At 42.3% G+C, this 27,120-nt stretch overlaps 1 protein-coding gene and 1 long non-coding RNA gene across 6 annotated transcripts in view; one reads left to right on the top strand and one right to left on the bottom strand.

The window, feature by feature from the left end:
* Positions 1-27,120, bottom strand: part of nalcn (sodium leak channel, non-selective) — a 192,635-nt gene that overhangs the window by 15,942 nt on the left and 149,573 nt on the right. For 4 of the 5 annotated variants that reach the window (XR_010018015.1, XM_063048375.1, XM_063048374.1 and 1 more), the window contains 6 exons: positions 26,428-26,547; positions 24,763-24,831; positions 24,009-24,157; positions 22,853-22,946; positions 20,180-20,312; positions 4,127-4,242 (listed from right to left, as the gene is read on the bottom strand). Coding sequence is in view for 3 of the 5 variants with exons in the window: in XM_063048375.1 (XP_062904445.1) it covers positions 4,127-4,242; positions 20,180-20,312; positions 22,853-22,946; positions 24,009-24,157; positions 24,763-24,831; positions 26,428-26,547 (681 nt within the window). In the remaining 2 variants the exon portion in view is untranslated. Of the gene's footprint in view, positions 1-4,126; positions 4,243-20,179; positions 20,313-22,852; positions 22,947-24,008; positions 24,158-24,451; positions 24,832-26,427; positions 26,548-27,120 lie in introns of those variants that run through there. The other variant, XR_010018016.1, reaches the window with a different exon arrangement.
* LOC134346765 (uncharacterized) overlaps positions 16,680-27,120 on the top strand; it is a 52,947-nt gene continuing 42,506 nt past the window's right edge. Inside the window, exon 1 of the long non-coding RNA XR_010018017.1 lies at positions 16,680-16,780. This is a non-coding gene — a long non-coding RNA (uncharacterized LOC134346765). The remainder of the gene's footprint in view (positions 16,781-27,120) is intronic.

Here is a 27,120-nt window from a genome sequence, read left to right as displayed (position 1 = left end):
GAACTTAACACCTTTTACGCACGCTTTGAAAGGGAGAATAAAACGACATCCATGCGAATCACTGCAGCATCCAATGAGCATGTGACCTCTGTGTCTGAGGCCGACATCAGAGCATCTTTCAAGAAGATGAACCCCTGCAAGATGTTAGGCCCTGATAGTGTATCTGGTAGGGCTCTGAAAACCATTTCTACTGACAAGAGAAGGGGCAAAGAGAGACCACTGGTGCCTTAAAACTAGTTGCTTCAGGCAGGTGGGGCCCATCAGCCTTGGACGGCAGCCCACCTAGGAGAAGGAAAAGTCTGATTTTAAACCTCCCCTGCCTTGCGGCCATACCCACACATGGGAAAGGCTTTGGAAGTAAACTCCGAGGAAGAGATCCGGAGCTGGGGTCCCTAAGGCAGTTTGATGTTGTTTGCAACTTCACTCTGGCAACCTCTGCGATGACACAGGTGCCAAGCTGTATTAGTGCTTGCCCTCCCCTTGGACTACATCAGTGAAGTGGAGAGGGGAAACCTGCTGCATGGGCAACAGCTGGTTCTTCAAATCTTCCCGCTCGGGCTTGCAACCTGGAGAGGTCACAGTCCACTAGAGGCGCAAACCCATGGTCCCCTGGGTCCAACGGCTGCCTGCTACCATGGAGAGCATTCTAAGTGGTTGCACAGGATTGGAAAAAGCTGCAGAAAGCTGTACACTCAGCCAGCTTCATCATGGCCACTAGCCTCGCCAGCACACAGGACACCTTTAAAAGTCAATGCCTCCAAAAGGCGGCATCCATCATTAAGGACCCCCATCACTCAGGACATGCCGTCTTCTCACTGCTACAATCAAGGAGGTAGTACAGCTGCCTGAAGACACACACTCAGTGTTTTAAGAACAGCTTCTTCCCTCTGCCATCAGATTTCTGAATGGGCAATGAACTCATGAACACTACCTCAGCATTTGTTTTTCCTCTCTTTTTGCACTACGTATTTAATTTAATTTTCAATATATACTTCATTATTATAACTTATAGTTTCATTATTAATATGTACTACAATGCACTGCTGCCACAAAACAACAAATTTCACAACATATGCCAGTGATATTAAACCTGATTTTGATTATGCTCTCTGTTACTTCATGAGAACACTAAGGAAACTTCCCTTCCAAACTTTCCAATCCATTTTGACAGTTCACACTGTATATTTTTCATTTGTGTTTGTTAGTACTGACTTTTTAACCTACTTCACATTCAATCTAACCCTTCCCTTCCACGTAGTCCTCCATTTTTCTTCACCCACGTGCCTAAGATCATCTTAAATGTCCCGGATGTATCTGCCTCCACCAGCAGCCCAGCAGTACATTGCAGATCTCTGCGTAAAAAACCTAGCTCTGGCAGCTCCCCTAAACCTTCCCCCACTCACCTTAAAAGGATGTCCTCTAGTATTAGCTATTTCCATCCTGGGAAAGAAAGATGCTGGCTATCCACGCTATGCTTCTTTGTAATGGTGGCATGGTAACATAATGGTTAGCACAATCACCTGGGTTCAATTCCTGCCACTGTCTGTAAGAGTTTGTACGTTCTCCCTGCAACCACCTGAGTTTCATCCAAATACTCTGGTTTCCTCCCACAGTCCAAAGATGTATCAGTTGGTTGGTTAATTGGTCATAAATTATTCTGGCTTGGTTTAAACCAGGGATTGCTGTGTGATGCAGCTCAAAGGGCGAGAAGGCCTATTCCACGCTGTATCCCAATAAATAAACAAACAATCTTATACACCTCTATTATGTCACCTCTTATCCTCCTTTGCTCCAAAGAGAAAAACCCTAGGTTCTTTGGAAGACACGTTCCGATCAGTTTCCCCGTTCCACGTTTATTTACCAGAGAAGCAATTTACATCAATCAACCTATCACTGTTGGGATGTGGAAGGGAACTGCAACACCCAGATGAAATCCACAACAGACTGAATGTGTACACTTCACACAGATAGCACCTGAGCTCAGGTTTTAACCAAGGTTTCTATTAGCTGTACTAATTACATTTTTCTTCTTATTCCCCCTAAACACGTGGTTCTCCATTGTTTTCAAAGTCTTTTGTTTCTTCTTCAGTGAAGACAGACGCAAATGATTTGTTTTCCATATTGTTTTCATATACAGTACTGTGCAAAAGTCTAGATGCATAAGACTCTTGCACAGTATTTAGTAATTTTATATATTGTACTGTACTACTGCTGCTGCAAAAACCCAATTTCATGACATATGTGATTTATGATAAATCTGATTCTGATATAGGTCTCAATTGTGGAATGAGGATGGTCAGGGGGCAGTAAGAGGGGGATATTGGTTGGGAAAAGGGGAAAGGGAGAGGGGAGGAGCGGGAAGCACCAGAGAGATATTCTGTAATGATCAATAAACCAATTGTTTGGAATCAAATGACTTTGCCTGGTGTCTCAGGGCTGGGTGTGGGTGTGTCTGCACTGCACCACTCCAGCACCCTCTCCCACCCCCCCACCCCGGCACTCCTTCTCTACCACTTGTCTCGTACCCCTCCCACGGCCCCCCCACTCTCGCCATTCCTAACATCCTTTGCCCCCCCCAGACTTACAAACTCATTCTCTATTCCACATTGACAAATACAGTACTGTGCAAAAGTCTTACAGATAGCTAGGGTGCCTAAGACCTTGTTCAGTCCTGTAATTCCTTCTGAAACAAAAACAACAGGTACTGGCTTTCCCAGCATTTTCAGTTTTTATTTCAAATTTCCAACATCTGTATTTTTTTTCCCCATTTTCACAATTTCTCCCAGCATAGTCTGACAGGTCTCACATTAAACTTTGATAATCTCTTCAAAACATCAAAACAATATTACAGGCTATTCCCAGTTACAAACACTTGACTTACAGACACCCCCATATATGAGACAGTTCCTCAATAACATTAAATTCAAAATTGCAATGTACAGATATACACTCGCTGTTATGAATAAGTTTCCTCTCTCTCCACTTTTAGCAATTGTTCTCTCTTACCAGCCTTATATTGCCACTCATGGCAATATTATGGAGGAATGGTTACCATATCATGGGATTTTTGTGTATTGTTTGATGCATGGAGAAAATACCAGATATCTGTGAAAACAGAACCTGTTTGCTATCTGGGATGCCTCCACATGGTTTGTCTCTCCTTGCTGGATCAATCACAGCTTTGTCTTATGTTGAGTTCTGAAGTCTTAAAATACTTTACTTCTTTCTTTTTTGGCAACAGTATGTGCCTTTACCCTAGACTTTTAACTTGTTTTGTTAGCTGTGATTGGTCTATTTTTCTCACTGTTTACAAAAGGATACATTTGTTTTAAATGACGTGTCAATTCCTTAAAAGTTGCTGTTGCTGGCTTACTAACAAACCTTTTAATGTTTTCCAAACCACCTCCTGTCTTGCATCTTCATAGTTCACTTTGTTTGGGATTAAGAGCCTGATTTCAAACCAAACTAGGTCAATTCCAATATCCCTGAACTACCCTTTTCATTAGACCTAGAGTGGTCTGGTTCAACATACTGAACCAGTAAACCATCTCTCATTTAATTGATAAGCTCATTCTCTGCACCCTTACTGTACCTCCTCTGGGCTGCCCAGTCTATAACTAGATTATCATTGCACACACAGCAGTGGGCACTGACTACTGTGATTAATCGTTGCATGGTCATTAACGGCTACTGCACCACGCTTCAGCAACACCCACAGGCTTATACTTCCAAGTTCCACAAGCAAAATATTATTCCATACATCTTGGCATTTCATTATAGCTACCCGTGAATCCTTCTTCACTCCAACTTTCTCTCTTTGTTCCACATCAAAGAAAGTAGAGCAATACAGCAGGAACTGGCCCTTTGGCCCATGATGTTGTGCCAATCTAATTAAATAATTAAATGCCTAACTAAACTAATCCCTTCTGCCTGCTGTATCTCCTCCATTCACTGCAAATTCATGCCTAAGAGCCTCTGAAATGCCTCTGTCACATCCGCCTCCATCCCCTCTCACCCTTTAGTGCATATCCTGAAGAGTACATCAGCATTTATACTCCTTGATACTTTAACCATTAGCTCTCTTGGTTGCTATTAGCTTTAATCGCTATCCCTCTTGGTCACCTACCTCTCTCTTGTCATCAACCATGTTCCAAATGATTTGGAAGTGACGAAGATCGTTGTAGCTCAGGAGTTGATCTTCCTCGGTGGAGTAAAAGAGTGAGAAGTTTTCCACAATGATAGCTGATGAAAAGAAGTTCAGAAAGTTCCATCATGGAAGGTGCGGCAAAAGCATGCCCTGAGCCCAATACATTCCTGTATGTTAAGTGGTCCCACACAAGGTGGCAGCTGTAGCTCAATGAGTCACACACACTATCCTGAACACAAGAGATAATAAGGTCTTGAACTGAAAACTTGAGGTAACCATGCAATTTTGAGCGAATGCCACTCTGATGGAGAGGCAATCTTTCGTATCAGATTATAAAAGCTCAAAATATTCCACTTAGTGGCTTGGGAAAGATGGGAGGAGCCTTTGCAGCCTTGTGCAAAACATTTACTGCTCAACTGACAACACAAATATGGGAAGTTTGCTCTTTGTGTGAGCTTGCTGTGCACATATTGGCTGCTATATTTCCAGATGTAAGTGCAATATAAAACTACTAATTTCACTATAAAATATTGTGATACCTTGAAAGCAAAGTGCAAATCATTTTTTTCGTGACAGAGTTTCTGGTTGCCTTCCTATAATGAGGTGATCCGAGCTGAACACTTGAGAATCAGAATCAGATTTAGAATCACTGACATATGTCATGAAATTTGTTATTATGCGGCAGCAGTACAGTGCAATAATAATAATAATAATTGTAAATTAAAGACTGTGTGTGTGTATATATATACACACACACACACACGCATACACCACACACACACACACACACACACACACACACACACACACACACACACACACACACACACACACATATATATATATATATATATATATACACACAATAACAATAGTTAATTTAAATAAGTAGTGCAAAAAAAGAGAAAATTAGTGAGGTCCTGTTCACGGGTTCAATGTCCCTTCAAAAATTTGATGGCAGAGGGGAAGAAGTTATTCCTGAATCATTGAGTGTGTGCCTTCAAGCTTCTGTACCTCCTCCCTGATGAAAGCAATGAGAAGCAGGCATGTCCTGGTAGCGGAGATCCTTAATGATGCAGCTGGAACTGAACACAATACTCCAAGCGAGATAGATTAGCTAATTGAGTGGTGTTGCAGGAACATTCCACTCAACATCAGTAAAAACTGATGACATCTTTTTGAGGCAATTCTCCTTGAAGATGTCCTGGGTGCTGGGGAGGCTAGTGCCCATGATAGAGCTAACTGAGTTCACAACTTTCTGTAGCTTATTTCGATTCCATGCAGTGCCCCCACCCCTATACCAGATGGTGAAGCAGCCAGTAAGATTGCTCTTCACAATACATCTGTAGAAATTTGCAAGTGTCTTTGCTGACATACCAAATCTTTTCAAACTCCTAATGAAGTACGTATAGCTGCTGTTGTGCCTTCTTTGTAACTGCATCGATATGTTGGACCCAGGACAGGTCCTCAGAGATGCTGACACCCAGAAACTTGAAAGTGCTCACCCTTTCCACTTCTGATACTTCGATGAGCACTGGTGTGTGTGCCCTTGTCTGACCCTTTCTGAATCAATTTTTACTGATGTTGAGTGGAATGTTGTTGCTGCAACACCACTCAGTTAGCTAATCTATCTCGCTTGGAGTATTGTGTTCAGTTCCGGCTGCTTCATTATAGGAAGGCTATGGAAGCTTTAGAGAGGCTGCACAGGAGATTTACCAGGATGCTGCCTGGGCTAGAGAACATCTCTCATGAGGAAAGGTTAAGCAATCTAGGGCTTTTCTCTTTGGAGTGAAGGAGAATGAGAAGTCTATAATTTTATGAGAGGTTAGACAGAGTGGATAGCTAACTTCTTATTCCCAGAGCGGCAATGGGCAATATTAGAGGACATCACTTAAGGTGGGTGGAGGGAAGTTTAGGGGTTCTTTTTTACACAGAAAGTGGACGGTGCCTGGAACGCACTGCCAAGGGTGGTGGTAGAGGTAGATATATTTAAGACTTAAGTTATTTAATATCATTTCCAGTGCACAAGTCTAAAGGAGAACAAAATGATACTCCGGATCCGAAGCAGCACAAATAAAACACAATAAAAATATAAATACATAAGATAGCTTATATACATAGATTGATTTCATATACACAAGGTGGCTGACAGAAAGTGATAAAGTAGCGGTGGTGTGGGGTGTTGAGTGGGGGGTTGGTAGCTCGAGGTGTTGATCAGCCTTACTGCTTGGTAAAGTAACTTTTTGAACCTGGTGGTCCTGACGTTGATGCCACGTGGCCTCCACCCCAATGGGATGGGACAAACAGTTCACAAGCAGGGTGGTTGGGATCCTTCATGATGCTACTGGCTCTTTCCTGGCATCTTTCTGTACATATGTTCTTAATGGTGGGTAGGCTGGTGCCAATGATGCACTGGGCAGTTTTGACTACCCGTTGTAGAGTCTTCCTGTCCAGTACCATGCAGTTTCACACCCTGCAGTGATGCACCATGTTCGGATGCTCTCTACTGCGAATCTGTAGAATGACATGAGAAGTACATAGTCGAGCTCTCTTGAGCCTCCTCAGAAAGTAGTGGTGTTGGTGAGCTTTCCTGGTTGTGTAGGATTGTGTTCTGCTACCATGAGAGGATGTGTGAGATGTGCACTCCCAGGAGTTTGAAACTGCTTACAGTTGCCACTGCAAAGTTGTGATGTAAAGAGGGGATGTGAGCTCTCCTGAAGTTGATAACCACCAACATGTCTTGTTGACATTGAGGAAGAGATTACTCGCCTGGCACCAGGCCTCAGGCCCTTCTACCTCCTCTCTGTAGGCTATGAGATGGTTGTTGGTGACGAGCCCCATCGGTGAACTTGACAATGTGATTACTCGGGTGTTTGGCCGTGCAGACATGCGTGAGTGCACAGCAGTGGGCTCAGCACACACCCTTGGGGGGCATCTGTGTTGAAGATGTTGGGGAAGGAAGAGCGGCTGTGCATCCTGACTATCTGAGGTCTGTTGGTTAGGAAGATGCAGAGTGGTGTATTTAGACCAGTGGTCCCCAACCATCGGGCTGCGGACTGGTACCAGGCCGCAAAGCCTGTGCTACTGGGCCGCTAGGAAACGATATGAGTCAGCTGCACCTTTCCTCATTCCCTGTCATGCACTGTTGAACTTGAGTGAAATTGAACACTCCCCCCGCCCCCCGCCCCGCTTGGACGTTCCGCAAGAATATTGTCAATATTAAACCAGTCCGCGGTGCAAAAAAGGTTGGGGACCCCTGATTTAGACTGAGGAGTAGAGCTCGTTCTGTGGGACAATAGTTTTGAACGCTGAACGGAAATCCAGAAACAGCATTCTGACATAAGTGTCCTTGTTTTCTACGTGTGTCAGGGCCATGTGAATGACAGATGCTATCACATCTGTCGTCGAGCATTTCTTTCAGTAAGCACACTGGCGAGTGTCCAATGTGCCAGGAAGGGAGGTTATAATATGTGTCATTACCAGCCACTCAAAGCACGTCATGATGATTTGTATCAGTGCCACCGGGCAGCAGTCATCTAGTTCTGAAGGAGTAGAGTTCTTTGGTACGGGGGTGATGGATGGTGACTGATTAGGGACATTTGAAGTACTTAGGGACACAGACTCTTAGATAGGCAAATGAAAGTAAGAAAAATGGAGGGCTGTGGCTCGGTATGAGGGAAGGGTTAGACTGTGGAGTAGATTTCTGTAGGTCGGCACAACACAGTGGGCCAAAGGGCCCTACTGTATTCTACTGTTCTATTAGTTATGGTGCTGTAATGGGGTACACGATTATATGGCAAGATGTGGAAGAGGTGTACAGTTATTAATCCCAGGGACTTAAACTCCCCTGTGTTCATCTTAACCATCATTTAGCAGCAAATAAACCCAAATGATTTTTAAGAAAGATTACATACGATCTCAACTCTATATCCATGTAGATTGGGTTACTCCATGGCTAATAACCCACTCTGAGTGAGCATAAATGATCCTATCCACAGAATTTTGATGTAACTATCCTCTTTCTACATTTTTATGGGGAAACACTGAGTGGGTGAAGTTGCAGCACTTTCTCTATCCTTGGACTTTAAATACTCTGCATTCTGATTAAATTTGTTTGGTGTATAATTTGCTGTGAATTGTTCAGACCATCCCATTTCCAACTCAATGCCTGACTGTGTTGCCACCTGCTTTTGTTGACATGTTGATGTAATTGGTATGAACTCAAAACAAATGCCTTTTTTTCTGTTGTGCTTATTAGTTCTCAGTAGAAAGAAATGGTGAGGACAGCCCTGCTGGCAGCCGATGGGGTAACATCTTTTTGAACTTGCTCCTACCTTATCTATCTTTTTGTTTCCTACCAGTTTTTTGAAACTTTATTATAAATCTCAATATTGCTCTATCAGGTCTATGAGAAAGACTAAAGCTTCTGCAAAAGGAAAAGAAGATGATTCTCCAACCGCTTTGGAATCAATTGGAGATTTCCATAAAAAGCAAAGAACAGAACCCTCTGAGGAATTTCAACATCTTAATGTCAAGTTGGACACTATTTAACAAACTCTAATCGAACATGAAAAGCGAATTAAGGAGAATAAAGAAACTTTGTCGACACTGGAAGCGGACTTAGAAGACATGAGTAAGCTCTGCAAAAAATCACTATCTAATGAAAAGTTAACAAAGAAGATTACCAACCTGGAAAGCAGAAACAGAAGGAACAACCTATGTATTCTGGGTCTTGAAGAATCAATTGAAGGTGCACTCCCCAATGAGTTCTTTGCAAGCTTTCTGAAGCAGCTATTCCCTGATTTATTGCTGTCTGTGCCTAAGTTGGACCATGCCCACCGGTTGCTGGCCCCCAAATCAAAGTTGGGAGAGTGACCCAGGTCAGTTATTTTATGTTTTCATGAATTTCATACTAAGGAGCTTTTAATCCGTCATACCCGTTTGTAGGAATGATCGATTACACTGGGAAGATGATCAGATTCGTGGAAGATTATACACCGGAGGTTATGGCTGAACGTGCTAAGTATAAAGAGATCATGTCGCTGCTTTAAAAACCTTTGGCCGGTTTTTTGGCTTTGGGAGGGGGAGGGTTGGGGTCCCTTTTTTCTTTTCTCTCTGGAAGCTGGGTTGGGCTACCATCCAAATTTTCTGTTTGAGTACCTTATTTTATGGTTCATTCTCTGGTTCTAATAACTTATGGTCAGATCTTTTAACTCTTCTGTTAATTAGTATTTAAAATGGATCGAAATATTAATTTACTTTGTTTTAATGTGAAAGGGTTAAATCATCCTGTGAAACAGAATAAGATTTTTGCTTATATTAAAAAGTTAAGGGCTCCCATTATTTTTCTACAAGGAATGCATGTACGTAGTGGTGACAACACACACCTTTTTAATTGGTGGAGTGGTCTACCATTTCATTCTTCATTCAGAGCAAAATCTCGAGGGGGGCCTCAATTTTTATAGACAATACATTTTCCTTTGTTCAACATAAAGTTGTCTCTGAGCCTAATGGGCGATTTGTCATAGTGTCAGGGAAACTAGATAATAAATTAATTGTATTTGCTAATGTGTACACCCCTAATGTGGATGACCCAGGATTTTTTGAGCGTTTCTTTTCATGCCTGCCAGATTTGAGTCTTTATTTTTTAGTGATGGGAGGAGACTTTAATTGTTATCTAGACCCAGTATTAGATCGTTCTTCTCTTAAATCAGCCACACCTAATAAATCAGCTTTACTTATTCAATCCTTTCTAACGAAATGTGAGATTGTTCACCCAGCAGAAAGGGAGTATTCTTCTCTCATGTCCATCATTCCTATACCTGGATTGATTTTTTTTTAATTGATAGTCAAATGATTCCATTAGTTCGATCCATTGAATACAAAGAAATAGCTGCATCCGACCATTCTCCTGTAGTTCTATCTTTAAATCTTCCTGGTTTCACTCATATGAACAGATCCTGGCATTTTAATTTAACTTTGTTATCTGATAAGGACTTTCTAAAATTTCTGGAGAATCAAATTACTCTTTTTTTTTTGAAGAAAATGCGTTGGCAGAGACTTCTAGTTTTATCATTTGGGATGCCTTTAAGGCATATATTAGAGGACAAATTATCTCCTAAAGTGCATACATTAAGAAAAAAGCTAATAAAGAGAAAACTGATTTAGTTAATCAATTAAAACAATTAGACCAGAAATATGCTTTGGCACCAGACCCAGAACTATACAAAAGACATATTGAAATTAAAGCTAAATATTATCTTCTTATAACGTATCCAATTGAAAACCAACTTTTAAAAGATAGAAGCCAATTCTATATACATGGAGAAAAAACTGGTAAACTATTGGTTAATCAATTGAAGACCTTTACAGTGAAACGGCAAATTAAAGAAATTCACAAAACCAATGGTGATAAGGCAACTAACCATTTTGAAATAAATCTCACTTTTAGAGAATTTTATTCTAAACTGTATAGTTCTAATTTTGTTAAAGATAATACTGCAATGAACAAATTTTTAGACCAATTAAATATTCCTGGACTTACGGTTGATAATCGAAAGCACTCGGATCAACCTATTTCTCAGGAGGAAATCACTGAGGCTATATGTTCATTGCATTCTGGGAAATCTCCAGGGCCTGACAGATTCTCTGGAGAATTTTATAAGGCTTTTTCTTCATTGCTTATACCTTATTTATGTTCTACCCTTACTGATTCCTTCAAGGTGAGTAGATTGCCACAGTCTTTTTATGAAGCTTCCATTTCGCTTATTCTTAAAAAGAATAAGAATCCCACCGAATGCTCTTCATATAGACCAATCTCTTTACTCAATGTTGATGCTAAGATCCTATCTAAAGTTTTGGCCTGTAGACTCGAAAATATTATACCTATAATATCTGATGATCAGACAGGATTTATTAAAAATCGATATTCCCATTTTAATATATGGCGATTGTTAAATGTTATGCATTCTCCATCCAAGGAAATATCGGAATGTGTGACTTCTCTGGATGTGGAGAAGGCTTTTGATCGAGTTGAATGGAATTACCTATTTAAAACCTTAGAAAAATTAAATTTTGAGCCCAATTTTATTCATTGGATTAAATTACTTTACTCTCTCCCTCCGTTCGGGTCCTTACTAACTTTCAGAATTCTAAACCAATTAAACTCCAACGTGGAACCAGACGAGGATGTCCGTTGATCCCTTTGCTTTTTGATTTGGTATTAGAACCTTTAGCAATTGCCTTTCGAGAGTCTAAAGATATCACCGGTATCTTAAGGAAAGGTACTATTCATAAAGTTTCGCTTTATGCTGATGACCTATTGCTTTTTATATCTAATGTTACAACTTCTTTACCCTCTGTTTCTTTCACTGACTAATTTTAGTCAGTTTTCAGGATATAAATGGAATTTACATAAGAGTGAATTGTTTCCTTTAAACAATTTGATACCAACCGATATTAACCTTCCTTTTAAAATTGTAAGAAAACAATTTACATATTTGGGTGTAACAATCACTAAGAATTATAAAGATCTATTCAAAGAAAATTTTCTAACCTTAATGAATTATGTGAAAAAGACACTTTCTAATTGGTCGCCTCTCTCTTTATCATTGATAGGTCGAATTAATTCTATTAAGATGAATATTTTACCTAAATTTATATACCTTTTTCAAGCCGTACCTGTTTTTATTCCTGTCTTTTTTTGATTCTTTAGATTCGATCCTTTCTTAACATAGAAACATAGAAAATAGGTGCAGGAGTAGGCCATTCGGCCCTTCAAGCCTGCACCGCCATTCAGTATGATCATGGCTGATCATCCAACTCAGAAACTTGAACTGCCTTCTCTCCATACCCCCCGATCCCTTCAGCCACAAGGGCCATATCTAACTCCCTCTTAAATATAGCCAATGAACTGGCCTCAACTGTTTCCTGTGGCAGAGAATTCCACAGATTCACCACTCTCTGTGTGAAGAAGTTTTTCCTCATCTCAGTCCTAAAAGGCTTCCCCTTTATCCTTAAACTGTGACCCCTCGTTCTGAACTTCCCCAACATCGGGAACAATTTTCCTGTATCTGGCCTGTCCAATCCCTTTAGAATTTTATACATTTCAATAAGATCTCCCCTCAATCTTCTAAATTCCAGCGAGTATAAGCCTAGTCGAACCAGTCTTTCATCATATGAAAGTCCTGCCATCCCAGGAATCAATCTGGTGAACCTTCTTTGTACTCCCTCTATGGCAAGAATGTCTTTCCTCAGATTAGGGGACCAAAATTGCACACAATATTCCAGGTGTGGTCTCACCAAGGTCTTGTACAACTGCAGTAGAACCTCCCTGCTCCTGTACTCGAATCCTCTTGCTATGAATGCCAGAGTACCATTCACCTTTTTCACCGCCTGCTGTACCTGCATGCCCACTTTCAATGAATGGTGTACAATGACACCCAGGTCTCGTTGCACCTCCCCTTTTCCTAACCGGCCACCATTCAGATAATAACTTGTTTTCCTGTTCTTGCCACCAAAGTGGATAACCTCACATTTATCCACATTAAGTTGCACCTGCCATGAATTTGCCCACTCACCTAACCTATCCAAGTCACCCTGCATCCTCTTAGCATCCTCCTCACAGCTAACACTGTCGTCCAGCTTCGTGTCATCCGCAAACTTGCTGCATTTAATTCCCTCGTCTAAGTCATTAATATATATTGTAAATAACTGGGGTCCAGCACTGAGCCCTGCAGTATCCCACTAGTCACTGCCTGCCATTCTGAAAAGGTCCCGTTTATTCCCACTCTTTGCTTCCTGTCTGCCAACCAATTCTCTATCCACATCAAGACCATTCCCCCAATACTGTGTGCCTTAAGTTTGCACACTAATCTCCTGTGTGGGACCTTATCAAAAGCCTTTTGAAAATCCAAATATACCACATCCACTGGTTCTCCCCTATCCACTCTACTAGTTATATCCTCAAAAAATTCTATGAGATTTGTCAGACATGATCTTCCTTTCACAAATCCATGCTGACTTTGTCCGATGATTTCACCGCTTTCCAAATGTGCTGTTATCACATCTTTGATAACTGACTCTAGCATTTTCCCCACCACCGATGTCAGGCTAACCGGTCTATAATTCCCTGGTTTCTCTCTCGCTCCTTTTTTAAAAAGCAGGGTTACATTAGCCACCCTCCAATTCTCAGGAACTAATCCAGAATCTAAAGAGTTTTGAAAAATTATCACTAATGCATCCACTATTTCTTGGGCTACTTCCTTAAGCACTCTGGGATGCAGACCATCTGGCCCTGGGGATTTATCTGCCTTTAATCCCTTCAATTTACCTAACACCACTTCCTATATATTGTCGAACAGGAAATCCTGATTAAACAAAGCCCACCTTCAAAAAATTAAAAAGAATGGAGGCCTTGTTCTACCCAATTTTAGGTTATATTATTGGGCAATTAACATATGAAATCTTATGTTCTGGTTATATTATATTAATCGTGAGCATTGTCCAAATGGGTCCTTTTGGAAGCCAACTCTGTTACGAAACTCTGTTCATCAGTCACTGAAAGTAAGCATGCAGGTACAGCAGGCAGTGAAGAAAGCTAATGGCATGTTGGCCTTCATAACAAGGGGAGTTGAGTATAGGAGTAAAGAGGTCCTTCTGTAGTTGTACAGGGCCCTGGTGAGACCACACTTGGAGTACTGTGTGCAGTTTTGGTCTCCAAATTTGAGGAAGGACACTCTTGCTATTGAGGGAGTGCAGCGTAGGTTCATGAGGTTAATTCCCGGGATGGTGGGACTGTCAAATGTTGAAAGATTGGAGCGACTGGGTTTGTATACACTGGAATTTAGAAGGATGAGAAGGGATCTGATTGAAACATATAAGATTATTAAGGGATTGGACACACTGGAGGCAGGAAACATGTTCCCGATGTTGGGGGAGTCCAGAAACAGAGGCCACAGTTTAAGAATAAGGGGTAGGCCATTTAGAACAGAGTTGAGGAAAAACATTTTCACCCAGAGAGTTGTGGATCTGTGGAATACTCTGCCTCAGAAGGCAGTGGAGGCCAATTCTCTGGATGCTTTCAAGAAAGAGTTAGATAGAGCTCTTAAAGACAGTGGAGTTAAGGGATATGGGGATAAGGCAGGAACGGGGTACTGATTGTGGATGATCAGCCATGATCACAGTGAATGGCGGTGCTGGCTCAAAGGGCCGAATGGCCTACTCCTGCACCTATTGTCTATTGAAATTTTCTATTATTTCTCTTCTTGGATCCTCTCTTCATCTTTAAATAAATTAACTGATAGATTGGTGGTTAAACACACTTTCAGGATCTGGCTACAGTTTAGAAAACATTTTGGTTTATTGAGATTTTCCCTTCCTAGTCCTATTTTTTTCTAATTTTTTTAAAACCATCTAAGACCGATCTGTTTTTTTAGAGAATGGGATATATTAGCCACTAAATGATTTCAGGATCTGTTTGTGGGAGGGATTCTTTCTTCTTTCGAGCAGCTCTCAGTGAAATATAACCTATCAAATACCCACTTGTTTTGATATCTACAGATTAGAGACTTTTTAAGACCTAAACTACATATATTTCCTACCAGCCCGGATAAGAACATAATAGATGTAATTTTTAATTTGAAACCTTTTGATAATGGCTAAATGTCTTATATTTATGGTCTGCTGTTGGGACTGAGAATGGCTCCTTTAGACACCATTAAAAAAGATTGGGAAAAGGATTTATAGACTTCATTATCTGATGAGACCTGGAGGGCTATTTTAAAAATGGTTAATTCCTCATCATTATGTGCTTGTCATTCCCTCCTACAATTTAAAGTGGTACATAGGGCCCATATGTCTAAAGACAAGCTCTCTCGTTTTTTTGAAGATATATCTCCTTATTGTGACAGATGTAATAATGGAGAGACTTCATTAATTCATATGTTTTGGTCATGTTTGAGCCTTGAAAAATATTGGAAAGATGTATTCCAAACGTTTTCTGTACTTTTTAAAGTTAATTTTAAGCCCAATCCTTTGACTGCCTTATTTGGTATTGTTGAGGAAAGAGCTATAATTTTGGAGCCTTCTCATTTGCGGGTGCTGGCTTTTATTTCTCTTATGGCTAGGAGGGCAATCTTGTTTAAATGGAAGGAGGTTGCCCCCCCCCTACACATGATCAATGGGTATGCCATGTTATGTCATGATTAAATTTAGAGAAGATTTGTTGTTCGATTTCTGACTCTAATCAAGATTTTCAAATGCTATGGGGACCCTTTCTGAACTATTTTGAAAATCTTTGAATTGTTATTGTTATTAAAATATAGATCAGGGCTATTATTATAAAACACTATATGGTAAAGTACTCTTTTTTTTGTCTTTTGTTTTTTTACCAACAGCTTTGTCTTGGTAGTGGGTGTACATTTTTTTAATAATATAATTAACCATATTATTGTATTTCATAATTCAATTCATTTTATTTGATTGATCATGAATATGGGATACTGTGATTGTATCAGTGTGATTTATATATAGTGCATTTTGTGCCACCTTATTTTGATTTATAATAAGTATCCTTATGAATTCTGTGTTAGTGTATATGAAATATAATAAAAATATTGGAAAAAGAAAAAAAGAAAGAAATGTTTGCACATTTCTCCAGCGGCTTCTCGCCAATGTTCTGAGGCGGACAAAGTACTTCGAAAGTGCTTGTGCAGGAGGCATAGCAACTAAACTGCGCAGTAACAAGACAATGACTGAATCATTTATTTTCGTGATTTTGATTGACAGGGACCACAGGTACATTCCTGCACTACCCTGAACATTGCCAATATTAACCAAAACATAGGAGTATTATCAAGTGGGGGAGAGGAAGAGGGAAAGAGAGAGAGGGAAAGGGAGGAGGGTGAGGGCGAGAACGAGGGAATCAAAGTAGAAGAACGAGAATGGAGGGAGTAAATTACAAAAGCTTTGAGCAGGTTGGGAATCTTCATTGGAGTGGAGGAGAATGAGGGTGATCTTGTCAAGGAGTATATAATCATGAAGGGCATAGATACAGTTTTTCCAGGAGAGGGGAATCAAGAACCAGAGGGCACAGGCTTAAGGTGAGAGGGGAGAGATTTATTAAGAACATTGGAAGCAACTTTTTCACCCAGAGGAAGTGGTTGAGACAGGTACATTAAAAAGTACTTGGACTGGTATCCAGATATCTAATACTAGAGAGCATGCATTTAAGGTGAGAGGGGCAAGTACAAAGGAGATGTGTGGGGCAAGTCTTTTTTATAGAAGAGAGTGGTGGGTGCCTGTGTTACATATCCCGTGAGCATGATGTAATTATCTTGTGAGCTTGGTGTAATTATCTTGTGAGCATTATGCCATTATCTCGTGATGGGCATGATGTAATTGTCTCATGACCGTGGGGTGATGTTATGTCATGTGATGGCATGTTCCAAACAGTATTTAAACAAAGCCCGCCGATGTGACGCAGTTCTCATTTTTAATTTTAGTGCAACGTTGTTGTTGCCGGTCGGATGTTTGGAGACGCCACCAGTTTTGTTTGTCGTACGTTTATTTTTCCCTTACAGTCCAGTATCGGAGAGTGAAGACATTACCAGAGTTATCCGAGCAAAGGATTGGGTAAGGTTAATGTCGTTCAGCTTCTCGGGAATGATTGACCTTTTTGAATTCGTTCAGGAATTGTGGCTTGCACATTTGAGTTAAACCCCTGCAAGGTCGGTAAGGTTTGTCCAGTGACCACCCTCCAGTTAAAAGGTCAGTTCCTTTATTTCTTTATGATTCCTTCCGACAAGGCACCTCTCAGCTGTGATCGGCAGATTCATCATTACTTTGAAGGAATCGTTGTTTTGGGGATGTCTCTCCTTAATGACTGTATAAATCACATGGACTTTTGAATATACCACTAAGTCTGTGCTTGGATGAGAACTCGTTAAAAACAGTTTATAAGTTTGACTGTTCGGTATAGTCGCCTAACGGTTAACTTGCGGTTAAGTTAGTCGTTTGTTTACTTTTCGATGTTTTGAGCAGAGGTTAATAAATATCGTCATTTATTTTATAAAAACTCGACTCAAATTCATCTCTGTTGTTGATTTATAACACCTGCAATGCACTGCCAAGGATGGTGATAGAGTCAGATATGATGGAGGCACTGAAGGAACTTGTAGGCACATGAATTTGCAGAGAATGGGGGGCTATGGACATTGTGTAGGCAGAGGGGGCTAGTTTAGTAAGCGTTTAATTACCAGTTTATTTAGTTTGGGACCACATCATGGGCCATACTGTTGTATGTTTTATGTCCTATGTTCTACCCCAAGACAAGAACTTGGAGAAAAACTCACCACATCAACTCCTGACACGAGAAAGATCTGCAGATGCTGGAAATCAAAGCAACACACACAAAATGCTGGGGAAATCAGCAGGTCAGGCAGCATCTATAGGAAAGCGTGAACAGTCAATTTTTTGGGCTGAGCAGTCCTGATGAAGGATCTTGGCCCAAAATGTCAACTGTTTACTCTTTTCCGTAGATGCCGCCTGGTCTGCTGAGTCCCTCTAGCTTTTTGTGTGTGAAGCCTACATCAAGTCCCGACTAGATTTTGCTAGAGTGGGTAGTACAAGAAGTGGGTTATGGAAGTTGTGAAACTAAATAAGCAGTTATGTAACTCAGCGGTCCCCAACCACCAGGCTGCGGACCGGTACCGGGCCACAAAGCATGCGCTACCCGGCCGCGAGGAAATGATATGATTTGGCGATAGGAGTCAGCTGCACCTTTCCTCATTCCCTGTCACGGCCACTGTTGAGCCATTAGGCATGCGAGGTCATTACCCGTGCGTCATCCATGTCAGCGCGGGAAGAAGATCAACTCCTCAAGCTTGCAAATGACGGCGGGCAGAGAAGTATGTTTGACATAACATCTCTGCCGGCATTCTGGATCTCAAAGTCAAGGCTAAATATCCTGAGATAGCCACCAAAGCACTGAAAACGTTGCTTCCAGTTCCAACATACCTCTGCAATGAATGCAACGAAAACCAAATTGCGTAATAGACTGGACAGAAGGAACCCCCTTCAAGTATCGCTGTCTCCCATCACCCCTCGATAGGACCGTGTTGTTGCAGGGAATCAAGCCCAGGGCTCCCACTGATTCAGCGATATTGGTGTGTTGCAATGATTTTATATGTTCATAGGGGCAAAATATGTGCTGTGTGTTTAATATCCAAACGTTACTTAAAGTGTTATGATGCTATTGACTTATATAACCATATAACAATCACAACACGGAAACAGGCCATCTCTGCCTTTCTAGTCCGTGCCGAACGCTACTCTCACCTAGTCCCACCGACCTGCACTCAGCCCATAACCCTCCATTCCTTTCCTGTCCATATACCTATCCAATTTTTCTTTAATTGATAATATTGAACCTGCCTCTACCACTTCTACTGGAAGTTCATTCAACACTTACTTCAAGCTCCCCTGTCCCCCCCGATAACTGACTTATCGCTATATACATGCGAGGAAAATATGCGCTGTGTGTTTAATATTAAATTGGTTAGAGAAACTCTTTTAGAAACGAAATTGAGTGTATTAGCCACTTATCACCAATATTCCGGTCGTGATTAACACCCTCTCCTCTGTACAGAATCGCCAAAAACGATTTGTAGAAAAAATCGCCACGTACACGCATACGCAAATCACGCATGCGCACTGGTGCCCGCGCAAGGCTTCATGGTCATTGTAGTCTCTCGGGGTAAACAATGTATTTGACTGCTACTCTTGTCTGTTGGCAACCCTACCCCCCCACCCCCACCCTGGGTTGGCTGGTCTGCAAGAATATCGTCAATATGAAACCGGTCCGCAGTGCAAAAAAGGTTGGGGACCCCTGGTGTAACTAGTCAAAAAATTTTGTTTAAAAGAAAATAGTGAATCTTTGAGTTGGATTAACTAATCATGATTAACATGGTCATTAGGCAAAGACATTGCCTGGTGTGTTTTACCAAGTTCTGCAATTAATCGGCAACAGTAAAGGGGTAGAAGAAGGTAGATTCCAGATGCTTGGTCCCAAGTGGCTGAAGGATGCGGGCAATAAAGCAATTAAGAATCAGGAATGAAGCCTGAACTGGTGAATGAACAAGTGAAGGCAGCATCCATCACTAAAGACCTTCATCATCTAGGCTATGCCCTCTTTTTGTTACCACCATCAAAGACGAGGTACAGGAGCCTTAAGACCCACACTCAACAATTCAGAAACAACTTCTTCCCATCTGCTAACAGAACACTACTTCACTATTGTAGACACAAGTTCTGTAGATGCAGGAAGTCTTGAGCAACACACACACAGAATTCTCGAGGAACTCACACCTCAGGCAGCACCTATGGAAGGGAATAAAGAGCAACATTGCTGCCCGAGACATTTCGGTTCCTGATGAAGGGTATCGGCCCAAAATACTGTCTTTTATTCCCCTTCATAGATGCTGTCTGACCCACTGATTTCCTCCAGAATTTTGTGTTTGTAACTATTTTGTTATTCCTTTCTTATATTATTTATTGAATTTATAATTTACAGTAATGTTATGTCTTTGCACTGGGCTGCTGCTGCAAAACAACAAACTTCACACCATTTAAGTCAGTGATAATAAACCTGATTCAGATTCTAACCAGAATAAAGAGAAATGTGTAATGATTTGATTTTTATGAACAGTATGCAAGACTAAGCTTTTCACTGTACCTCACTGACTACAAATTTAATAAACCAATTCCAACTTCAGAATCCTCAATGAAAATCTGAAAACAGAGGTCTTTGGAAAGTAGTACAACCTTCGTCATATTGAGCCTGTCCACCATTTGGTAGCCAACACTGCAGTATGATAAACCCTCTCCTGGACATGGCTGATACTATCTGCAGTGTGTTCCACTCCAGTTGTGAGGTGTTTGACTTACAGGGAACCCTTTGCAAGGATAAACTTCAGCAACACCTGGACCATGACTTTTCAACGCCTAGCTCACCTTGGTTTCAGGCCAACTTACCAACGAGCAGGTTTAACATGATGTACGCAATGATGACGTAGAAGGAGCAGAAGTACATCAGGGCACCAGCATAGTTACCACAGTCTGTCTCCCAGTAGTTCTCATCGCTGGGAGTGCAGAATGGTGGTTGGACCTGAGGAAGAATTACAAGATGAATTGAATGGAGGACTGAATGGAGCTCCCAGGAATTAGACATCCACCTTCTGAGCCCCATGTGCCTTTACTCATTTATCCTCAAGGATGAGGCTATTCAGCCCACTGAGTCAATGCCAGGTCACAGAACACTCTCACCAATCCCATTTTCTTGTATTCTATTCTCTCTCTTACTCTCATCAACTCCACCTAAATTCTACCCCTCACATGTTGGTGCAATTTACAGTGAACAATTAACCTCCCAATCCACACATCTTTGGGATGTGGGAAAGACTGAAGCAGCCAGGAGAAAGCCACATAGTTGCAGGGAGAATGTGCAAGCTCCACATGCAGGTAGTACTTGAGGTTGGGACTGAACCTGGGTCCCTGAAGCTGTGAGGCACAGCTTTATTTGCTGAGCCACTGTGTCACTCTACATCAAAAGTGAGCAGAAAGATCTGAGAGGTTACAAAAACGCAGCTCTCCCCAGTTTTCTCTATTTTTCTGTCATTTCTGGGAATATCACTAGGGTTGGGAGAAAAGACCCAGACCAATTCAGGGGTCACACACTGCCTACCCCACTGCAGTCTGTGCGTGACCCACACCATGTCCAGGAATGGTAGGATCCCAGACAGAAAGCTGCTCATCCAATGGGTAAGCAGGAATGCAGACAGAGACCAATCAATCTCTTGAACCTGTTCCTATACTCAACCAGATTATGGTTGATCAACTCCATCTCCCCACTTTAATTCCCAATCCCCAAACCCAACACAGATATATCAGCCTCAGACTGGACATTTGTCAGGTGATCCTGGTCTTCCAACCCCACTAAGCTTCCACAAATTCTTGGGGCAGGTTGTTATAGAATCTCATTGTACCAAATACTCCTCAGCAGAGAAAATGGCTTTGAGTCAGAGTCAGAGCAATGCAGCACGGGAAAAGACACTTTTGCTCAACATGTCCATGCTGGCCAAGTTGCCTACTTAAGTGTGTCCTATTTACCCATATTTGGCCCACCTCCCTCTCAACCTTTCCCATGTATATACATACATGTTATAATGGCAAATATTGTAATTGTACCCTTCTCCATCACTTTTTCGGGCAGTTTGCTCCTCATACCAACCACCTCCAAGTGAAGAAGGTTCCCCTCAGATCCCTTTAAAAACTTTCCCATCTCATCTTGAACGCATGCACTCTGGTTTTTGGTTCCCTTTCCCTGGAAAGAATGACTCTGTGCATTCACTTTTGCTCAGTTCCTCATGACTTAATATACCTCCAAGGTCACAACTTATTCTGCCACGCCTGTCCAAACTCTTCCTATAACTCTGGTCCTCAAGTCCTAGCAATGGTCTCATAGATCTCTACAGTCTCTCTAGTTTAATGATGTCTTTCCTATATCAGGGTGACCAAAACTAGACAACACTTCAGCTGTCTCACCTTACCTGTTCCTCCATTATCCTATTCTTCCTGTACATCATGAACATTAAGGAGAATCATTGAATAAAAATTCGATCTGAGATTCCACACTGACAAGCCATTGCTCTATTTTCGGGGGATCTCATTGAAACCTATCAAATGTAGAAAGGGTGAATGTGAAGAGGATGTTTCCTATAGTTGGGGAAAGCTAGGACCACAGGGCGCAGCCTCAGAATACAAGGATGTGCCTTTAGAAGAGAGATGAGGAGGAATTTCTTTCGCCAGAGGGTGATGAATCTGTGGGATTCAGTGCCACAAGCAACTGCGGGGGCTGAGTCATTGGGGCAGCATGGTAGTGTAATGGTTAGCACAACGCTTCAGAGTTCCAGCGATCCAGGTGAAATTCCCGCCACTGCCTGGAAAGAGTTTGTACGCTCTCTCCATGACTGCGTGGGTTTCCTCCGGGTACTCTGGTTTCCTTCCACAGTCCAAAGACATATCAGTTGGTAGGTTAATTGGTCATTATAAATTGTCCTGTGATTAGGCTAAGATTAAGTTGGGGGTTGCTGGGTGGCATGGCTTGAAGGGCCGGAAGGGCCTATTCCGTGCTGTATCTCCATAAGTAATAAATAAAATAAAGGTTATGGAGAGAAGTCAGTAGATGGGATTGAAAGGAATAATAAATCCACAGACCTGATGGGCTGAATCACCTAATTCTGTTCCTATGTCGTGGTCTTACAGTCTATATTTTTTGATTTCTGCTTCTTCTGTAATTACCCTAAGTGGGAGTCATAGCGTCACAGTCAAACAGCATGGAACCAGGCGCATGTCAACCATTTAGATCAATTCTACATTAATTCCAATTTATTCTCCCCATGATCCCATATCACTGTCTACTTTACATAGGAACAATTTACAGAAGCCTCTTGGTGCCACTTTGTATATCCAAACTGATTGAGCTTTGCTACATTAATCCACTCAAACCTTTCAGACAACTATCACATCTTCCTGTAATCTGTTACAAGGCTGCAATAGGATTGTACACGTTAAAGCCTGGCTAACAGAGTCTTTAGGGATGCCTTTGACCCTGGGGCAACGATGAGGCTGTGGTGTTTCTCCACTCACCATGCAGTCATGCATGATCTTATTCCAGTCTTCCCCCGTGACAATGCGGAACAGGACAGTGATGGCTTTACCAGCAGAGGAGAAGTTTGCATGCCTGCGTGGGAGATAAGGGGCAACAGAGCAGTTAGCATCAGGGTGCCGGACTGAGAAATGACCTGGATCAAATAAACAAGCAAAGCTACGAAATCAGACCATACACCAGGCAAGTTAAAGCATTACTTGGTATAAAACATATAAGATATTTTTCCTTTGGAATATAGCTTCTGTCACTATTGGGGGTTAAATAGATAAAGGATACAGAGACAGGGAGGGGTTTAAAGTAGCAGAGCTCGGTATGAGAGCTACAGAGACAGAGAGGGGTGTATGGACTGGAGGGGTTTAAAGTAGCAGAGCTCGGTATGAGAGCTACAGAGACAGAGAGGGGTGTATGGACTGGAGGGGTTTAAAGTAGCAGAGCTCGGTATGAGAGCTACAGAGACAGAGAGGGGTGTATGGACTGGAGGGGTTTAAAGTAGCAGAGCTCGGTATAAGAGCTACAGAGACAGAGAGGGGTGTATGGACTGGAGGGGTTTAAAGTAGCAGAGCTCGGTATAAGAGCTACAGAGACAGAGAGGGGCATAGTGGCCAGAGGTGATGATAAAGAGGGGATTACATAGATATTAGAGGGGCATTACAAAGTTGAGGAGGGATATAGGGGTCGTTGGAGGTACAAAGTCAGACGGGGTGTAGAGGCCAGGGGGTGGGGGAAGTACAGTGACAAGGAGGGATATAGAGGGCTGAAGAGGCTTACAGAGATAGGAGAGGAGAGTCTGGAGAGGTTTTCAGAGACAGAGGGGTGTAGAGGTCAGAGGAAGCAACGGACAGGAAGGTGTGTGGGGTGAGAGGGGTTTAAAAATGAGGATGGGTGCTAGTGGGGTCAGCATGCAAGGCAGAGGTGGGTGAACAGGCCTTGTGGGCTGCAGGGGTTTTGCTGAACACAAATGTATCGAGGCACACTAATGCTGTTCCCTACTGGGACTCTGTCTGTACCCCAGAGACAGCGACAGGCTTTGTGACTTGCCACAGAAATACGTGCCTAAATGGTTATCACTCTTTCAGCCCGAAGCAGTATTTATAAAAACGTGTCAGGGCATCACAGGGAGAGAGGTTCACACACCTGTTAATGTTCTCCCCGTACTTGACAGTTCCGAACAACACAACTCCAGCAAAGGCATAGCAGATCAGGAGAAGGAACATGCCAACTATAATAAAAAAGCTCTTGTACATACTGACAACTACAGTCAGTAACAACATCTTCAATGTTACCTGTAACCAGATGACAAAGTGTCCTTACATCAATTGAACATATTAACTGATTAAACCAGTTTAGAGCGTTAAGCATTAAGTTGTGAAAGATTTACTCACTGGAAAATCTTCACACATCTTGACATTTATTCTAAAAATTCCTTGCAATGTTAACACTCACTAAATTAATGATAAGCGAATTAGCTATAATAAATGGAGATTTCTGAGTGAGAACTTTTATGCTACAACAGAACAGCAAGGAAATGAGACACATCGAAAATGTTAATGTGTTGTTACTGATGACCTCAGTTTGACCTGCAATAGGGACTGGCTCAACTCCTTGTCGAGATCGAACCTTTGTGTCTCTCCCGGGTCACGAGAGGCGATGGACGCTGCAAACCTCAGCACGACATCTCACCGCGGGTGCTCAAACACATCGAAGCAAAAACAAAAACACACACACAAATGAATGCAGTGAATGGGCATGAAGCGAGTAACACCATTATACACTTCACACAGGACAACAGCAACACAGAACATTGCAAGAGATCGATGACGATGCACAGATGCATGGACACAGTTGTGATCTCCGGGCACTGTGCTCCTCGTGCGAGCTGCGTACTCACGTGTTTCCCACAAATGGAGAAGAAGCGGAACACGATGACACAGGCGCCCATCATGTAGGTGTACTCGTTCTGTAAATGGGCCACAAGCAAGCTCTATCATTCAGCCCGAGGAGGATCTTGAGAGTAAGACCGCTCACCCCAAGTGCCACCCACTGTTTGTGGGCCCACACCAGTCTCCTCCCACTCCTTCCAATCTCCCACCATCTTCCTTGTGCGTTCATCCAGTTTCGCCGTAAACCCAGCCCTGCTCTTGAGCTCCATACCTCCCTGTGGGAGTGAGCTCCACATTCTCCCCACTCACTCAAAGTCTCAGCACACCCAGAATATCAGTGACCTTAGTCACACAGCCCCCTTCAGTTCCACTTGTCCATGCTGTGTTGCCCAGTGAGCTGGTCCCATCTGCTCGCATTTGACCCATTATCCTCTAAACCTCTCCCAGCTATGTACTTATCTAGATTTTAAATGCTGTGAAAGCCCACCTCAACCACCCTTCTGGTAACTCATTCCAAGTATGTACCACCCCCTGCATGAAGAAGCTGTCCTTCATATCCCCTTTAAATCTCTCACTCCATTTGTTTCTGTCACCCTGCTCCCTGGGAAAAAGACTATGTCCTTTGTAATCTTATCTACCTCTATCAGGTCACCACTTAATCTGCCACATTCCCAAAGGATTAACTCTTAGTTTATGTAATTTCTCCTTGTAACTCATTCTCCCAGGTCCAGGCAAGTTTATGGTGACACACAAGAGATTTGCCCCAACCTCTACCTATTTTTGTGCCAAAGAAAAAGAACTCAGTTTGGAGTTCAACTAGAAATTCTTGCATTTCCACAGCACCACTGAGGCCCACAATGCATGCCAAAGACTTCAGATATGCACATAGAAAGGTCCTACAGATAAATGAGATAATCACTCAATAATCAAGGTTTGACGATGCCGAGTGAGGGAGAAATATCAATCCAGGTGAGAAGCCTCGACTCATATCTAAAGCCAGGGAGTCTGGATATATCTTGTTTCAGATGGAAGATGGCACCTCTGATAGTGTGGCAGTCCCCCAGTAGGGCCAGCACAGATCTTTATGCTTAGGGTGTACTTTGGATATAGAACAACACAGCACAATGCCAGCCCTTCAGCCTGCAATGTAGTGCCAATCTTGTGACCTACTCCAAGATCAATCTAGCTCTTCTCTTCCCCATAGCTCTTCCACTTTTCTTTGACCTGCTGAATGTGCCTATCTAAGAGTCTCTTAAATGTCTCTAATGCATTTACCTCGACCACCACTCCTGGCTACACATTCCATGCACTTATCACTCTCTCTGTGTAAAATACCTGCTTCTGATATCCCCCCCTTTAACTTTCCTCAATCACCTGAAAATTATATCCTCTTGCCATTTCTGCCCTGCAAAAAAGGTGCTGACTGTTCACTCTAAATTGGATCTACAAACTTCTGATTTGAACCCCAAACCTCCTGACTGAGAAGAGTGTGTGGTACACTGAGTCAGATGTTAGTATTCTCAAACATTTACAGGAAACTTTCACGGCAAAACTTTCCAATCAACCAGAGCTATGTGCTTTCACATTCTGAGTGGGGACTCATTGAATTCTGTTCAGAAATGACATTCCTCTAAATCTGTTCAAAGGAGCTGGAGATATCCCCCTTGACTTACAAGTAAAGCGAAGTGTAACACCACCCAGATCACACCCAGCGATGTCACCAGCAGGTCATAACGGTTGCGTCGGCTCTGCCAGAATCCAGATGGGGACATGGCCGTGATCTTCATGGTCACCTGAAGAAAGTAGAGGCAGAAGCCCATTGAAACACAGGCAGCACGGCAGCATAGCCGTTAGTGTAACTTTATGAAAGTGCCAGCGACCCTGGCTCAATTCTGCCACGTTCTGTAAGGAGTTAGCACGTTCTCCCCATGACCACGCAGGTTTCCTCCCACATTCCAGATTCACACCGCTTAGAAGGTTAATTAATCACATTGTTGCAATTGGGTGGTGTGGGCTCATTGGACCAGAAGAGCCTGTTATAACAAATGAAAGGTATGTAAGCACCATGCTAGCTTGTCCACGGAAAGACCTGGTGCAGTACAGATTCATTGGATTGGTTCTTGGAAAAAGAGGAAGACCCAGAAGTAGAGACTGAGGATCTTCTGCTGGTGGAATTTGGAGGACTGAGGGGGTAAATGTTCTGGGAGTAATGGGTGGCTGCTGACAGAGCATAAAACCCTAAGACATAGGAGTAGAATTAGGCCATTCAGCCCATTGAGTCTGCTCCACCACTCCATCATGGCTGATCCCAGATCCCACTCAACCCCATACACCTCCCTTCTCGCCATATCCTTTGATGCCCCGAC

The sequence above is a fragment of the Mobula hypostoma genome, chromosome 5 (assembly GCF_963921235.1).
Source record: "Mobula hypostoma chromosome 5, sMobHyp1.1, whole genome shotgun sequence".
In the NCBI taxonomy this organism is placed as follows: Eukaryota; Metazoa; Chordata; class Chondrichthyes; order Myliobatiformes; family Myliobatidae; genus Mobula; species Mobula hypostoma.
This window is presented reverse-complemented; position numbering and strand designations above follow the sequence as displayed.